This window comes from Neopsephotus bourkii, unplaced genomic scaffold, assembly GCF_033783945.1.
Source record: "Neopsephotus bourkii isolate Nb327-2 ecotype Australia unplaced genomic scaffold, CSIRO-AGI_Nbou_v1 NB_266, whole genome shotgun sequence".
NCBI lineage: Eukaryota > Metazoa > Chordata > Aves > Psittaciformes > Psittacidae > Neopsephotus > Neopsephotus bourkii.
In genome coordinates, this window is record NW_026900775.1 from 1,798,720 (window position 1) to 1,817,487 (window position 18,768).

The following is an 18,768-nucleotide window of genomic DNA, read 5'->3' on the forward strand; positions in this document are numbered from 1 at the left end:
GCCTCCCAACTAGCATTACCCACCATGTTTTTCCTCTCTGCATCCCCATTGCTCTTGTAAGAGTTTTGGGGTCTCTTCTTAATGTGACATGGCTCCAAAGCAGGGTCTATGGGACAAGGGCTGCATTCAGCTCCGCTGTATTTCCTCTATGTACAGAGTTGCAACTCCAAGGGTGGTCATACGTCACTGATCTGCTGTGCTGGGTGGGAACTATTTAAGCATGAATTTTCCTTATGTCTACATACCTGCAGTCTTGGGTTTATGTATACAAGTGTGTGAGAGGTGCTTTTTAAGTGGTTTCCCTCCCCCTGCCCCAAAGTAAAGTTGAAGTCACAAGCTGGGATACTGTGTTAAGCATCATACATGCAACATGGATGCAAGGTCCCCCTGTAGTAAGCTCTCTGTACATGCCCTATGCATGCCTAGAAACAGGTGTCATTGCTGTGGGACATTACAGACTGCAGCAAGTCAGGTCCTGGTCCTTGCTTTTTAGTCTCATGCCCGTCATGTTCTAGCTCTTCCCTGAGAATCTGCTTGTGAGCCCTGTCCTGCACTGGGGCTGGTGTTGATCTGCCTGGATCATGTGTCCTGTGGGAAGAGTAACTTTAAATGTTTGCAGTGGAGAAAGCTGCAGCAACATGTGTTTGGTCCCACAGACAACCTGGTTGGACCATGCTGCCAAAGGGAAAACTATAGGATTAAGGCAACTGAAACTGGCCTACTGAAGTTAAGACAGATGCAGGGTGAGCAGAGCCTCACGCTGTCAAGCATCAGCAGCCTCCACTACCCCACCAGTGGTGAATTCTCCTGTAGCTTATTTTTCACTCTGTAACTGAGATGAGTGTCCTGCCTGTTTTCACATAGAGGGAACAAACTATAGCTCTTACATATAAGGCTCCATAAATAAGGTCCTGCTTTAACCTTATTTTTTGTCTGGGATGCAACAATGAATTCCTGTTGCTTGTATTCAAAATATAATGGGGAGCCTTCAGAAAAATAGAACCTTATTTATACTGTATAAAGCCAATTGGATTTTGGTTAACAATTTCTAAGTGATTGCAGTTCACTAACAATGTAGGTGTGCTATAGATGCAATGCACAGGGGGTGACATTTTATTTTAAACCATAAAAGCTTTCTTTTATTCATGTCATTCAAGCAGACTCATGATAATTCGCATTTCCAGCTTTCATAATGTGTTTTTCAACCACTGTTTTTTGTCCCTCCCTATTGTACTCTCACAAATCATACTCACTAATTTCTGAAAGCTTTTCATTTCTCTCTATAGGTTGTTGTTTCGTAACATTTTATACAAGAAAAGCTGCTCTTGAGGCACAGAATGCACTGCACAATATTAAAACTTTACCTGGGGTGAGTACATTTACTTTTCGATTCTAATTATTTTATTGCCAGCAAAAAATAGCCCTTTTGCTCAAGATGCTGCTTGGTGCCCTACATGACCTTGATCTCTTCAAGGGAGGGTGGCTAACCCGATGGTCTCTCCTATAACAGTGCCAGTCCTGTAGCAATGGCATCATCTCAAAAGGCAGTTGCTCTTCTGTAGAAAGTCCCTAGGCTGGAAACAGTGCTGATTCCTGCTGACTCGAGGCAGTTACTGAAACACAGTGTGCATTCAGTTCTTTCTTTATTTAAGGCGGGGGGACGGACAACATATGGCAGGAAAACACTGCACTGCTGGGGCTTCTCGTCCAAGAAGGGAGAGAACAGGGAAAGGCAAAATACAGCCAACTTTGTTAAATGCAGCCTTTATCCACATGGTTTCTAAACAACCTGACTGTGTTGGTGTGGCGGCTGCACATCAGGGTACCCTAAAGAGTGGCACCGCGTAGCTGCTTGCAGTGTCATCCTGTTTCCTGTCCCCACCTCTCCTCAGCAACCTGTGCTCACTGACACCTCGCACCAGTGGTTGAAACAATTGTTGTGTTGTACAGACTGTAGCTTGTGTTATCCTACAGATGTAAGTTACAGGCTAAAAAGAAGTGTATCACTGGTAATTGCATGATGGAGCTCTGAAATGTTCTTGTTCCAATGTATTCATTTCTTTTACTGAACATAGCCAAATACTTTGGGGACGGGAAAGGAAAAATATAAAAGATGGGGGATATTCGCTCTTGATGTAGGGGAAGTGTTCAATGGTATGGTTGGAGTGTGTGGTTACAGCCACAAAAATAAATGCATATATACAGCACTGCATAAATAAATAGAACATTGACTGGACTGACAGTTACATGACCAATATCTCCCTTAGTTCCTATGTCCTCTCAGTGCAATTGGGCGCTATGTGTTTGAAAAATTCACATCTGGCCAGCTGACTTTATACAGCTCCTGTTAGAAAAGCCACCTCATCTGTCATGAAAATGACCAAGGTAGACAAGTATGTTGGATAGATCCCCATGAGTCCTGCTAATTCACCAAGGTAAAATGGGAGTCATTCACTAGTGAAAATGCTGGAAGAGGCAGTAGGAATTCTGCAGAGGTAGGCCAGCTACAAACAAATGAAAGAAAAATTGTGGCACTTCAGATTCAAGCAATGTTTTCCAGCAGCTGCCCCTTGCAAAGGACAGTGTTGAGATCTTACAAGCAGCAGGCTCATCTTTTGAGGGTGTAGAGGGTGGATGTGCCATCCTCTGAGAGAAAGGAACGTTCTGAGGGACAATTCCCTTTGAGACCCATTCAGAGCTCAGGTGGAATCTTCTGGCTCTGCAACCCCAGTTGCTGGTTTCCATCCCCACTGCCAGAAAATGCTGAGCCCTTCAATGAATGTTCTCTAACCCGGTTCAGCTAGTATTACACTTAACCCAACTTGTTGTGTAATTGCTGTCCAAATTGCTCTGAGTCAAATGGCCATGCTGAGTGGCTGGGCAGAATGGACACTTAAGTGGAAGTGGTCCCAGGCTGCTGGAGCCAGCATCCTTGGGTCCATGTAGGCTATAGGACCCTACCCTGAATCTCTACCACGTCACTCCCCTTGGAAGCAGAGAAGGTCCTTTTGTTTGTTCTGCTCTTCCCTGAGGCCGTCGAGCTGGTTGCTGTGTTTTGGGTGATCTCAGTTATCCCAGCAGGCAATTCAGAGAGGCAGACTCCTTCCCTGACTTCCTCATATGTCTCTAGCTCTTTGTCATATAAAACTCACTTTTGCAGGCTGTGATTTTCTATCCTGACTGTGAGGTTACAAACTTACCCTTTAAGGAAATAGGAAAATTACATTCCCATGTCTCTGGGGCCTGGGCTTTAAAAATATTCCTGATACTGCCAGAGATGTGAAGATTTTCCTTTGAGATAAGTTGTTATGCCTCCTTCTTAAAGGGACACTTCTAACAAAGGGAAGCAACTCAAATACAGATTCATGGCTTCTCTTCGGGAATGATTCAGCACATATTATGCGACAGATTCCATATTCCTGTCTTTTCCATGTGCTCTATGCTGCATTCAGTGTGTATGGTGATACTGCTATGCTGCATCTGTGTGTTCCCAAAATAACTTCATTTCAGCACACTTTAAAGTTATGGCACATGTGCTGCAAACACTTCAGTTCATACAGGATTCTCCTGGTATGAAGTTTAGCAATTTCCATGTCGTTAGCCCTTGCCTGCTAAGCAGCTTTCACTGAAAGAGCAGGAATCAGCAGTGGATATATCCACGTGTGAAACAGTCTCAGAGCAAATGGAGGCAATCTTCTGGCAGAGTTACAAGGGATGAATTTGGATCAGGTTCATTTGGGCATCCAGTGTCAGCCTGCAAGATATGGTATGTAGGAGGCTCTGTAATAAGGTGTCTGCTGGAAACAAAAGAATCCCTGCCTTACACTTTTACTATAATACCACCATGCGTCAGATAAGAGGCATCCTTAATTAGTCCAGGAAGAAAATCCAAGGCAAAGGCAGGTGATTTATTACTGCAAGGTAAGGAACGATGGCAGAGGCGGAAGCAGGGGGCTGCAGGGGTGCTGCAGTGGCTGGAACTTGCCTGCATTTTACCTGCACACGTGTATAATCCGCACTGCTGCAGTAGCATGGAGGAAAATACATCTGTGTTCATTAAATCATACAGGCCACATTATTTTGTCTCTTAGTATCTTCATTTCTTGGACACAGACTTGCTTCACATGGCTTGGTAAGCAGGTTTTGGATCAGCATTGGATAAGCCAAAAAAGTGAGGTTTTAGTGTGAAATTTATCCCCTTTCCGATACTGCACATCCAGTTAAATTTAGGTAGGTATTTAATCAAAGCCTGCAGTGTTCTGTTTCTACATCTACTTTTTTTGCGTGGACCTCATCCTTAATGGAGGTATAAAAAAAAACACGAGTGCTTTATCTGCTCGTTTGAGCTGCACCCTTTTAGTGGACATGAAGAAAATAAGACCGGACATAAATGATTAATACAGAATCTTGGAAGAAAATATTGCAGGGTGCCTTGCTGTTTGATTACAAGCCTTGGAATTAGTCAACATTTCCATAATTCTAAACCAATATACACCTGTTTTCCCACTGTGATGTGAAGGCACAACTTAATTTAACAGAAACCCCGCTGTGCTAAATCTCTCATTAAATACCAAGCTAGTTCTGTAATTTAAAGTTGCAGCACCACTATTTTAACTGAATTGCCTTTGTATTATAAAATTAATAAGAAGTTAATGATGCACTTTGCTGTATTCTCTCAGAAACGTGTTTTTTTCACAGCGACAACAACAAAAAAGAAAGATAAAGAAGAAAAACATGTCACCAGCTGACATCTCAAGGCTTTTCTGGTTTTAATCATTTTCCTGAGGATAAAATTCATTTAAAAGATTATTTTTTTTTACACTTTTAAAAACTTTCAGCATAAGTAGGATCAAACATTGTCTTTTTCCTCATTATTAGTATAATCTCTCTGTTAGTCATAATATTCCTTGTCATACAATGGAGCTTTTATCTTTCCCCCAAAATGTATTTAGATGTCGCTTGTTATGGTAGGATTGCTGCTAGGCGGAGAACATACACAGTGTTTGAGAAATACAGGCATATTGATATATATAATACGTATCAACACAGTAGGGACAGTTCTGTTTGCTTGGTGCTGGCATCACAAGTAGCTTTTATGTCTTGTAAATGAACAACATGAATTTCCAGATGTGTCTTTTCAGATACAGCATGCAAGCACATAGCTCATAACCTAACTCATAGGGATATGGTTTGTATTATTCAACTTCCAGACAGGTTTTCTTTGGATGTTTGTTTGGATTTTGTTTTAAGAGGCTGGAGGGAGAAAAGGGAAAACCTCAAATTGAATGTAATAATGATCTTAGAAATGTGCTTCTTTGGGATGAGATACAGAACTGAGGCCTTTAACTAGTCTCATCTTCATTAAGGATCTCATGGCTTTGTTAGTGGTGTTTAACTTCTATTCCCTAAACAAAATAATCCAATAAATTCCACCCATCTAAATGTATTCCGTACCTTCACTTAGATGTAATAATCTTAGTTCCCCTGTGCTCTAATTTGCTACTTAGTGAAAATTGGCTTCTGGATAGAGGGCAAATCTCAAAGAGCTCTATGCAGGGACTGCTTTAGCTGCCTTCATGGCACTGGCATTTTTTGTTTGTTTTAGTTTTAACATGCGTTAGTTTCAAACCAGAATGTGCTCTGTTTTTCTAACTAATGAATCTTGTAGGATTTCCTGGCAAGAGTTAAGTGCAGATAGGTTACACAAGAGCACTATATGTTGGTTGGATTCTTGGAGACAAATAGACAAATCTTTAATTTCATGCAGAAGCTGTTTGAAGTCCGGAATCGATGGGAACCCATTTGTAAAATCTACACCTAAAATCTGCCTCTTTGGAGTCTTTGTTCTACGTTTGAAGTTAGATTGATCTGACATGGCAGCAATCATTTGTTGCCTATATGTATATTTTTGCATATATCCTCATAGCTAAGATTATCACAAAAAAATAATTTCCAGCCCACACTGTTTAAGCCTTAGCATTCCTATGCTCTTCATGGATTAATGGTTTATGCAGTTCTTATTTCAAGTAGGATATACATATTCCAAGCAGCAGCAAACCCTTTGTATTGAAGTTCTGGCACGAAATTAGGACATTAGTTGTATGAATCAATTTAATTAAGAGTTTAACAATGGAGAAGTGCAGTTTTGAGAAAGCTCTTAAAATTTTAACAGCAAGGAGGAGTTTGTAAGATCCATCTTGCAAAATACTCATGGCTTCCTTTGTGCCAGATGTTGTCAAGGGAAAGATTTTTCAGTTTTTACATTATAAGAATTACTGCTGGTTTCATTGAGAGTTGTTTATATGATAGGGAAACAGGACTGTCTTAGAGGATACTTTTCCTTAAGTGTCCTGTGCTGTCTGGAAGGAAACTTCAGGGTCCATTTAGGGGTGTACAATATGAAAAACTGAGGTTTAAAGAGGAACTTGGATCAAAGGAGGGCCACAGAAATGATCAGAAGCTTCTCTCATATGGAGTCAGGCTGAGAGAGCTGGGGTTGTTCAGCCTGGAGAAGAGAAGGCTCCAGGGAGACCTCATTATGGCGTTTCAGTGCTTAAAAGGGGCCTATAAGAAAGATGGGGGAGAGACTTTTTTAGCAGGGCCTTTTGCAGCAGGACAAGGAGTGATAGTTTTAAACTAAATGAGGGGAGATTCAGGCTGGATGTGAGGAAAAATTCTTTACAGTGAGGGTGGTAAAATCCTGGCACAGGTTGCCCAGAGGAGTGGTGGATGCACCATCCCTGGAGATATTCAAGCCCAGGCTGGATGTGGTTCTGAGCAACCTGATCTAGTTAGAGATCAGGTTGGACTAGATGAACTTTGCAGGTCCCTTCCAACCCAAACTATTCTATAATTCTGTTATCATTCTTCTCTTTGGTACCTGTTCACAGTAGGGTTTGTTCTGCCCTACACCAAGCTGACAGTCATCATCATGATGCCAGTCTGCTTTGGGGCTCCCCCTTGGCTCCATAGACCACCTCAGACTTCACATTGAGTGTAAAACACATTTGTTCTTCCTACGTGCCGTGGTGTTGTTATCACATGTATCACAAGGAAGCAGCATGGCCCCTCGGGGGTATGGGGCTTAAGGGGTTGTAACATGGGAGAGAAATCTCAGCACTATGCTGAATCAGTTTAGCAGGTTATTTAACCTTCAGAATAATCTGTTTCAAAATGCAGGCATCCATGACGACTTCCTATGAATCCACATTCACTTTCTGATAAAATACTGTTTGAACAAGGAGCACAGAAGGAAATACATTTCTGATTTTCACTTTACATCATGAGCTCATTTCTAATGAATATCCCAGTACACTCCTTTCTGGAGTAACGTTTTAATATCCAGTTCCCTTCTCTGCTTTAGGCCTTATGAGTTGTCAGTACTGTATGAACATTATGTAAAAATTACCTGTAATAAAGAGGTAATCATCCAATATGACTTGAATAATAGCCTGAATATGATATATCAGTGACTTTGAGAGATTTTGACAAACAGAAAGGGAATTCAAAGAGCAATTAAGTTAGCTAAGGGATTGCAGTGATTGATTTATGATGACAAATTAAACTAATTCAGTACCCATATAGCATGGCCAAATGCTGTTTAATGAAGGATCTGAAAAGTCTAGAACTGCTTAAAGGATAAAAAAAAAACAGATGGGAAAGTGGAGGATTCCCAGGGAGCACCTATTCCTAGGTATTGAGCTACAAGACATTGAATGATGTTGAGAAAGTGAATCTGGCCCATTTCTTTCTTCAAAATATTATGCAAATGGAACCACTTAATGATACATATTCCATCTCCAAAGTGGGTTTTTATTATGCAAATAAACCTCTGCCACCTCAATACAAGTTGTGATAACTTTGCCACTTAAATGAAAAATCAATATTTGCACTAAATTCAGGTACCTTAGTAGAAAGGTTGGGTTTTCACCTACCACTGTGTGAAACACAGAACAGATCACCAACTGATCAGCTGTAAAAAGTGACTTAGGAGCTCAGTGAAATCCCTGTAAGTAGCAGAGCTTGCAGCTTAATGGTGGAATGACGGTGGTTGTGCAGGCGTAGGGAGAGGGCAATATTGACAGTGAAAATAACTTCTCTAAATTGAATTCAATTCATAATTACATTGTCCCTTTTTCTCAATGAAGAAGGGAGGCAGATTTACCTTCCTGTGCAGCCTGACTATTATGATAGCTTTCTGTCATGCAGGAGAACGCAATTCATGTCCTCTCTGGCTTGTTTGTTATAAGGATTTAATGTAAATTGACCTTACAGATCATTCACCACTGGACTTGGTTGAGATTGGAGGTCACTGTTTCTCCTCTTGAAGCTGTTCCATTGTGTATGAAAATATTAAACTCTCATGGGGTGGAAAGAAATCAAGCAGAAGCACTTGGTTGCCTAGTACTGAGGGCAGTGACTCAAGAATTGTGCTATCAGGATATGAGTCCATGCTCTAATAAGTATTTTTATTATTTGGTAAAGCTTGAAATGTTTGGAAGATGCTCTCTAAGAATAGGGAAGTACAGGAAGATCTATTGGCCTAAAACACTGGGAGAAGGAGGCTAAGCATCGATCTGCCTTACTCAGGGGAGGATGATGCCACAGCCTAATCCCTGGAATATGTCAGGAGGGTGCAGAGCTCCATGGGGTATGGACATCAGTGAGCTGTTTCAGATCCCAGATGCTAATATCAGACTGTTGCTTTTCCCTGGTGTAGCAGGTCTGCTGAAAAGCCAGGAGCACATTAGCCCAGGTGCAAATGCAGTTAGATGCACACTGGATTTTTTAGATAGCTCTTTCGGAGTAGTTCAGGATACATATTTTGCAGTATAATAATACTAGGATGGAAACTAAGTAATGCAAAATACTGGCTTAACTGCAGAAAAATTCCCTAGTGTGAAGCCCATCCCCAAAAGGCCGAACTGTTGTGATGTGTGACTTCTGATTTCCATAACTCTGCACAGTTGAGGTCATCACTTTGCAAAGTGCCTCCAGAATTTAGCATCCAACTTAGCGAGGCTGGAAGATCTGTTCACAGGATATCACTTTCAAGCTGGGTACCCAGAAATCACTGACTGGAGAACCATTTGCTGTGTGCTTCAGAATGGAAAATGGAACACAATTGAGAGGCCATTGCTGGAGTACTCTGGGGTATTGCAAAGCTCACCAAGATTTAGGTGGGATGCTTAGCTAAGGATAATAGCCCAGGCACTCTCCTAAGCAGCTATTTATCCTGCTGCTGGTGTTAGCTGTTTTCTGCTATCTGGAACAGGAAGTACAGGTGCTTCAGTCAGCCTCATTAGCACCATGACACAAGCTATTAAAATTGTCTTTGTAATGAAAAACTAGTTCAGGGAGCCTTCCTAGCTGCCTGACTATTCCTACAATAGTGAAATTAGAAAGGCAAATCATAAACAATGTTGCAGGCATCAGGAAGCAACATCATTAGAGATGCCCTTGGATGCCATTTACCTGCCTCAACAGCGTTGTTTGGCGCCCATGGGTTTGAGTTATGTTATTACTGAAGAGGCTGGGCTTCATGGCACATTTATAGCAGAGAGATTGTTTGTTCAGCAGTCTTCTGCCATTGTCTCCAGCCCTATCAGCTGTGCTGCTTCTTTCAAAGACTTCTGTTGTGTCATCTGTGCCTCTGTGCGTTGCTGTAGAAGGGATGCAGTGATGTCTCATTTAGTGTTTGTCCTCCTGTGGTGGTGCAGGAAGCTGAGGAATCCCTAGATAGCTTTATTCCATCTCGATCAGGTGATGAACCACGCTGTTGAGATGCACGATGCTGTTATATGTGACAACATACATGGCGAGAGAGAAAACCTAAGTCCTGACTTATTTGTGGTCATTACAAACCCCATAATATGTCCTGGAAAACCAGGTGAAACTGGGTGGCTTGATGGATCCTCCTGCTCTAGTAGCGCACTTTGGCAATTATATTCTGCCTAATTAAAAATACTCTTTGCAGACCCAGAGAGATAATTGATTTTTTTGCTCTTTGTCCAGAAGAAATTACCATCTTCATCAGCTTAGTTGGAGGAGCCACTTTGTCTGCTCTTCCCCTGTGGTACGCAGAGCAATCCTTTCTCCTCTTGCCAGTGGGGTCGCTGGGGCCGCTAGAAATACTTTGGATTCATTTGGGTGCAGCTACCTCTCTGGGGTACAAATGTGTTCAAGTGATTGTCATAGTAGACATCCAAAACCTGAAGGGACACTAAAACAGGCTCTGAATTCCCAACCTGAAAAGTTAAAGAAGACCCCTCATTGCAGAGCTTGTATTTCATGCTGTTAGTATATGGAGCAAGTGATCAGCACCCTCTGAAACAGAGAGCAAATATCATTAAAGTGTTATATACCTTTTAATGGGAAAAGCAGTACCAGAATGAGCAAAGCTAATGTTTGCCTTACTTTTGGACTAGCCCATCTTTTCACTTGCAGCTTTGCTGAAATCAGTAATGGCTCTGCTCCCAGAATATAACCTGAATATCTCCAGGAGCGGAGAGAAGCAGTCATTGAAAAACATGCCACCATAACTCCATTTATTAGCGAAAGCCCATTTCTATTGCCTTGTGCCAGGGAAGTTAAAAAAGCAAAAACTGGAAAAAAAACCCCACCATTGAACTAAACAGAGTCTTAAGCAGTGGTAAACAAAATGTAGTTCCTTTGTGGTTGATTTTTATCCAGCTGCAGCCAAATATCAAAGCGATATCAAAGGAAAGCTACCCATTAATTAATTCAGACTGGCTTCACAAAGCAAGCTGGAGCTTTTGCTGGTATCTGATTCTGACAACTTCCTAATCTTCACAAGTTGTCATTAAGAGTGGCATTAAAGCAGTCTGCAGTCAATCCCAGCTCTTGCCCATTGTAGCTCAGAGATGGGCTATCTTCTGTCGCAGGAGGAGGGGGGATGCGCAAGCAGGGGTTAGAATAAGCAACTTTGCTTCTTTGCAAATGGAATTTGCAATGTATCAGGGAATCTCATGAATACATTGCCTCTTGTCATTCATTCTACGAATGCTCACCCAATCCCACTTGCAGCCATTACAAGTTGCAGGGAGTGGAAATTTTCTCTTCTGAAAGAGAAACACAAGTTAAAAAACAGAGAGGGAAAAAAAAAGAAAGAAGCTGATGTCTGAAAGGAGTAATTGGAAGTCTGTAATGATCTTTAAGAAAGTATGAATAGAGCCTTATGACTGTTTTCAAGATAGAGAACTTAGGATTCTGGGCTGAATAAGATTGTGGAAAATAAGATGCTAATCAGAGGGTAAGATTAATTTTAAACTAAGGAGAACTTTAAGCAACCTAGTCTAGTAGAAGGTGTCCCTGCCCATGATAGGGGGCTGGAACTGGATGAGCTTTAAGGTCCCTTCCAACCCAAAACATTCTGTGACTGTATGAACTGAAAGCCAGGCACCTCCATAAGTGAAGCTTGTAATTCCACTGTGAAAATAAACAAAACACTCCCGTGTTCCTTACTGCCACCAGGACCTTTCAATGGGATTACAGCCTCATGCAGAGATGCGAGGTACGCGATACCTTTGTATTTCTAGTCAACTGTGAATGGCTCAAATGACTGAAGGGAGTCTGTGTTCCAGACCACTACTTGAGCAAGTATCTGCCAGAGAGCAACTAATACTATTTTGTGGCCAATTCATGAGGATACCTTAGAGGAAAATATGCTGTGTTATTATACAGTATGTTCATTTCCAATATTGTGGGGAATACAGAGAGGATAAATGCCTTTGTGGGAGTACCTCACCACAGCAGCATGGATGTAGATGATGCATTTATTTCCTCCAGGGGCAAGCACTGCCCAAATACTATTGACAAATAGGAATTCTTTTTGATTGTGCCCAGAGCTGAGGATTTACCATCATAAATAAAACTTCGATCAAGTATCAGGAAAAAAACAGTATCTGCCCAATTAGAATAATCTTCTCAAGGAAACAAAGGTAAATCCCAGTCCTTACAGGCATTTGAGGTAGGAAAGGATTAGAAAATATGTGATAGGCAGTAATCCTGTAGTGGCATTAAGTCATTTGAGATGAACTACTGGATTTTGTCATCTCTCATTTCTGCAGTTGCTCAGAAGTGAAAGAAATTGCTATGCTTGCGTGAATATAGAATCCTCCTATTTGTACAAAAATATATGATTAACCCCGAAAATAAAGACATTGGTAAGTAAGGGCTACAGTCAGTTTAAATGCTGTGCTTATACACTTATGTCTGGATGGCTCTGAGGGTTGCTCAGGGAGGCGTGTCACTTGCCTCTTGTGACCCTATTCACTTTGCAAAGAACAAGGGTTTATCCCAGTTTAGAAGTGTCCTGATAGCTAACAGCTCTCAAGTCTGGCACTTGTCTTCCTCCCTGTTGACGTGACAGCCAAAAATAGAGGGTGTGACTTGGTGAAAATGTCTTTTCTGCACCCATGCTGTCTTCCCCTGTGCTTTCGTTGCCTTCTGGTGCCTTCACCGAAGCTGCAGCAGCCCTCAGGCTGCATTAGCCCTGCTCAGGATAAATAGCATACGCCAAGAAACCAGGAGTTCAAGACTTCCCATAGCTCCAAATGCTCCCTTTGGAGCAGGTAGGATGAATGATGTAAGAGCTTTTCGCTCAGTTGGTTTTATCAGAGGACCTTGCCTGATAGCTCTGGGTGGCCTCCAGCTGTTCCACCTGAAGCTGTCTCTGCAAAGAGATTTCTTTGACCTTTAGGCAAGTTGTGCATAAAGATGTTACTCACGGGGCACAGCACAGAGAAAACTTCTAAATGAGTAGGATAGCAATATAAGCAATAAGTAAGAGAATGCAGCTTTCTACATGCTGGCATTTACAGTGCCTACATGAACCATGATGGTGCTTTTTCAAGAGAATCAAGGGGCCCAGTCTGTGGAAAAAATGCATTAAGGTTCATATTTGGGGTCAGGTGTTAGTTGAGAGCTTTACAGATGGGTGGAGGCTGGTTGATTTTGGCCTTCCTGTTCCTGATACTGTCCCTTTTACTAATGAAAGCTTAATCACAGCTCAGTCCAGATACCACTGCCAGCTGGAACTGACTCATTCTTCAAAAAATATACGTTTCTGCTAATGTTGTCCATGTTTTTCCTTGTTTGTTTAACTTCCCAACCAATGAATTTAAATACATTAGAATTCCTTCGGATTAGCATCATAAATGTATATTGCATGTTTAGTATGAATAAAAAGTACTTCCCTCCTCCCAAACAAAACGCTGGCAAAGTACATCAGCCACAGAGATGCAAGAAAAAAAACAGCCTTAAAGAGAATGAGTTCATACAAGGGGTGGTTAAGAATTACATGGTTACATAATGTGATTATATGTACAATTACAAAGAGCAGCCACACACAACTAGAGGGTCATCTTTTCATGCGGACAGTGCGTGTTCGTGTATGTTTGTGGCTGGGGACTGCAATAACATTCTGTTTTCATAGATGGATCAAATATCAAGCTATCTTTGTTTTCATTCTCTTTCCACAGCCAAATTATTTCGCCACTGCAGAGTATTGGCATAACACCGGGAGCTTTTATTTGGATGCTGATACTGGATAGTTGTGGAAAATTCCTGTAACTTCAGCTCATGGAGAGCTTAAATAGAATTTATGAGCCATATCCTCATTTGGCATAACATATTATGGCTCTGCTGGTTAAACAATAAAACTGTACTGCTTACACAGCTGATCACAGTCAGGCAAGGAGGATTTTTGACATCTTCATTCAAACCCCCTTTTCTGCCTGAACACTTTGGCTATTCCCTGCAATATTTAGAGGGGCATGCTGTTGACAAGTAGCTGGGGATTAGTCTGCGTTTGGTAACAGGGAGGAATTTGACTGCCTGCCTGACTGCTGGAAGGGTGGGAATTATGGATCAAGACTTGTATTCTGAACTCAGAACTGCTCTACACCTTTGCTAAGTGAAAACAGCAGCAGCCCCACATCATCAGTGCCAACTCTTTGTATAAATTGTACCCTTCGCTCTAATTTAAAAGGTAGAATTTCAATAGAAGTTATAATTTTGATGCTTTGGGGGTTTATTTTAGACTTACCTCAATCACACTTTTTTAGCTAAATGTTCTTGCTGATACATTGTAATGCAAATATGAAAGCTTTCCAAAAAGAACTTTAAAAAAAGCTTTGCATTAAAAAAATAAAATCCCATAGCCTAGAATTTGAGTTTTGTACCTGATAATAGACTCTGCTTTCTCTCAGAAGAGGTAACTAAGTGCGTTGTTGCATCAAGGTGACCTTCCATGCTGCAGAAAGAGTCGGGCAACATTTCAGAAAGGCAGGAAAGCATAGTCAGGGGCGAAGATCTACTTAGTAAATGAACAGAAAAATCTGTGATGTGAAACTGAAGGAGTAGTTGAGCCTGTTTTTTCTCTATTGAGTGAAGCCCGAAAATAGAGAAGATAAGTGTAGATGAAATAACATTGTAAAGAAACAGAGGAGCCCCTGACTAAGGCCAGGTTGGACAGAGCCTTGGGTGCCATGGCTTAGTGTGAGGTGTCCCTGCCCATGGCAGGGGGGTTGGAACTGGATGATCTTAAGGTCCTTTCCAACCCTAACTATTCTATGATTCTATGAAAGGTTTCTGTTGCTAGTCATTCCATTTAAAGGGTTACTTCCTTAATTTCAGCTTGGCAAAGGTAAAGGATATTGCTGAGCATAATCACATGGTGTTTTCCCAGAGCACAGTTCACAGAGGAGACAGTACATACAAGCACAGAACAGCATATATCTTAAAATAGCAAAGGGGCTTGCAAAGCAAGCATTTAATATCCTGGTAGCCATGCCCTCAGTCACAGCGAGTTTGTGTTTTGCATTACAAAAGCCATTGCATGTTTTTAAAAGCCTTTCATTTATACCAGTTTATTCACAGTCATTAGCAGCCTAAAGAGAACTTACTTTATTTTTGCTTAATATTGTGTTCTGAGGAGGAGAAGAAGGAGGTAGAGGATTGCTTTGTTTTCCTCACAGGTTTCTAAAAGTCATCCTTGATGTTGATGTGATATCAGAGTGATTTGTGTAGAAAGAGAGGGGTTCATGTGGCCCAGGCTCAAACATGAGCACCTGAAAATGGTGCCTGCAGCCGGAGCTATTTGAAGTTTTCTGTTTGGCAGCAGGAGAGGGTTTTTTAAGGTGGGGACATCGTGTTGAGTCTTCACAGATGCTGAAGTCATAAATGAGAAGGGCAAACTTCCCTGAGCATGCCCTCAGGAGCCAGTGCTTCCTAAGCAGGGGATTTTATTTTTGTTAGAGGAAATGTGAAATATTCCTCTTCAGACCACTAAAGTAAGCACAGGCCTATGCTTTGCTGCCTCCCCCGTCTGGGATAGTTAAGGGACCTCTGTTTCATTCCCATGGTAGGCAGAAAGACTTCATAAAGATGAGATAATAGGTAGCATGTTTTGGCTTTGCTCTATCTCTGTTTTCCATATGTTAGTATGGAGAAGTGCTCTTAGATTTGAAGGAAAATTACTCCTTTATAAGTCTGAACCTCCTGTTGACTTCTGGAAACCAACACCCAACTGGGGAGATGGAAGAAAGTACGGCTTCAGAACACTTGAGTCATGTCCAGTGGGACATTGACTGTAAGGCTTGTGTCATGTTGGGAATTGCGTCTTGGCATCATAGGTCATGCTGGGCAAATCCACCCAAGCACAAGGCTGCGTTAATTATTAGCTGAGATCCCCAACCCACAACAGCTTCACTGGCATTTGGTTCCTCCAGCTATCCTGGATGTCTGCTTCAGGTTCTTATGTTACATCTTGAGTAGGGTATCTGAGGAGTAATGTTGTAAAACAAAACCTGCTTGTGTAGAGTACACCTGCTCATTAATGCCTTACCTACACCTGGTGATAAAACTACAAGATGTTGGCTTGAGAGACTTGGCTTTGGTTGTGGAACAACCCCAGATAAATCATGTCTAGCCTCTGTGCCTTTTTCCCCTCATCTTTCCTTTCTGCTAAAAAGAGATAGCAGCAGTGAGCACCTTGCAATGGTGTCGGAAGGAGAAATCAATTAGAGCATGAGGAACTCGGCTTTTGCTGAGGTGCGGACAGCTCACCTGCCTCCGGTTGGATAGTCACTGTGGGCCATGCTGTGCCTCCCCACATGAGGCCGGGCAAGTCGACGCCTCAGTGCACTTCATTTTCCACTCAGAAATGTGGGCAGTGATTTTTGCTCCTCGCAGTTACCTTGACTGGGTGTCAAAATTCAGTCAATTAACATCATGGAGAGTTTTGTTCTCTTTCTTCACTTTATCATTTTAATGCAAAGGTTGGGGGAGGGGGAATGAACACTTTGGCGTGCAAATTTCAATTGGCAAAATGTCAACAAAAGTTATTGCTGCTGCAGATGAGATTCATAACTCTTGCTGTTAAAATAATATCTGATGTTTTGCTCGGATGTCTAATGGATTTGCTTTGTAAGAATGGATGATACAAAATATCCCCAAGGCATTATTCCCAACAAGATATAGAAGCCCACTTAATGTCTATTTTTAGGATTCAATAGGTTCTGTAAAGGCTCATTTGTTTGAAGAGAAGCTAGTTAATCGCTCTGGTTTCCGTGTGATTTTGAAGAGAGAAATTTTGGTAGTACCTCCGCTTCCTTATCTCAGCTCCGTTTGGCTCAAGTGTGTCCTGGAGTTGTTGCCATTTGTGTGGGTGGTGAGAAATGAAGGAATTAAATAAATGGAGTAGAACTGCTAACAGAGCAACAGTAGTTATTTGTACATTAGGAAGTGAAGTTGTCACTTCTAAGACCGACAACTTTTTCATTTCTATATCAGGGTACCACTTCTAAAGGAGATGGCATGTTATAGCCTAATTAGTAAATGTATGGGAGGAACAGCAGGATGCAGGGCTGCCTGTGGAAGGAATCGCTGGAATATTATTATTAGTATTATTATTGTTATTTTAAAATGCAGCATTGTTTTTAGTCTCTCGAGCTAATGTTCAATTTAACTTGAATTTAAAACACGGAGAGTAGAGGATTGCAAATGACTGAGCTGGAAAGCTTCCAATAGTCACTGAATTTCAGCAGTTCCTGTGTTACCCGGTAAAAGAAACAACTTGTTTTAAGCAAGCTATATGCTTGTTTCTGTGCTCTAAATAGAAAATAATGATGTTATGCATTACTGCATAAACTATATTTGGCAACCACCAGCAATATTCATTTTATTCTGCTTTTCTCCCTTCCTTCTCCCCTCTCTCCTTTTCCCTCTCTTTCCAGCATATGCATATATGTCTGACGGTAATCTAGGATGCCAAGTAACAGACCACATTCCTCTACTACTAAAATTGTATGAATACCTAACACAGTTTAAATCCCTTAAATTGGGATTTATCAAAGGATGACAGCAAACAATCTTCTGACAATGCCATTGCTCAGGCAGCTACAGCTACTGCTTTGCATTTATTTGTGAGAGTCTATGTGATGGATGGGCATTTGTCCTCCTTTTACCTGTGGATAAACTAAGGTAAATGACTTAAACCGATAATGGGAATCCAAAGCCCTGCCTTCACTGGTAAAGCAAGTAGGACCACAGCACTGGTCTCAGTGCCAGTTAACACTTTCCTGTCCAGTGTCTGGGCATATTTGGGGGAATAAATTGAACTAGGTACTGGTCCCACTAAGCAATATGGATGGACAAGGGCATGCTGCTTTAAGAGAAAGGTGAAGTATAGCTGTGAAAATGGAAGCTGTGCCACATCACTTCTCTTAAGAAGCAGAGAGTGGTCCCTTGCCTCTTTTATTCACTAGTATTTATTTGGCCTCAGAAACTGTCCCCAGTTCCTGGAGAAGTTCACTGAAGCTATAGCCAGATATTGACTGTGTAATTCAAGTTAGTTTGACCCTAGAGAAGTCATTCTAAACAGTTCTTTTCAATAGGAAAATACACCTCTTTCACTTCTGGGAAACATGTATTACTTGTGAGTCACAAGGGTTTAAAAAAGCAAACCAGTTGTCATTAAAGTGATGTGAGAAATAACGTTTAAGAGCTCCTCCAAACGGATTCTACAGAGAAACCTGAGAGCTGAAAGCTGAAACAAGGGGCTGGGGGGGGTTAGGGTGCCTCATCATTAGATAGTCCAGAAAAAGAATGATCTCTGAAGACCCTGAAAATCATTTAGTTCTCTGGTGCTGAAGGACCATATTTTCTTCTTTCCCATTCTTTTGGTAGGTCAGTACATTCCTTCCTGACTTCCAGACTCAGTGAAGTTGTTCAGGGACCTGGCAAGTAGAGATTCGGGTTCTTCTTTTCCTTGGACTACATGGTCTAATTAAGCTGCACTCATTAATTGGATCAGGAGCTTGGAGAAAACTTTAAATTCATTCCCAGACCAGAGTCAGGCAAAGAAAGTAATTTTTTACCACTATTTTTCATGCTGATGCCTCCTTAGGGGCTTTTTTTCTTCTTTGCCCTCAGCCTGTCCCTGCTGGTCCTTAATATTTTCTTCCTCTTTGGTTTTCCTATAGGTCCCCAAAAGTCTATGGATTTATAACCCTTCCCCCAAGAAGAATATTAGGATTTTATTAAGGTCTGACATTTCTTCTCTCTCCCACATCCTCTGCTGCCATTTTACAGTTCTGAGATGTACAAACTGTGAAAGAAATCCCCTTTGGCTTCAACAGTGATTAATGCTAGCAAGAAGCAAGTCCCAGAGTACTATAAATGACAAGATACATGCAAGCTGTCATCATTTAGTCCTACTGCAGTTAGTTTGGTTTGGATGTTACC

The 18,768-nt window shown here is 41.5% G+C and overlaps 1 protein-coding gene across 14 annotated transcripts in view; it reads left to right on the plus strand.

The window, feature by feature from the left end:
* The window catches only part of CELF2 (CUGBP Elav-like family member 2), a 456,675-nt gene that overhangs the window by 360,265 nt on the left and 77,642 nt on the right, over positions 1 to 18,768 (plus strand). For all 14 annotated transcript variants that reach the window (XM_061346212.1, XM_061346209.1, XM_061346206.1 and 11 more), the window contains one exon: positions 1,287 to 1,369. In XM_061346212.1, the coding sequence (XP_061202196.1) occupies positions 1,287 to 1,369 (83 nt within the window). The remainder of the gene's footprint in view (positions 1 to 1,286; positions 1,370 to 18,768) is intronic.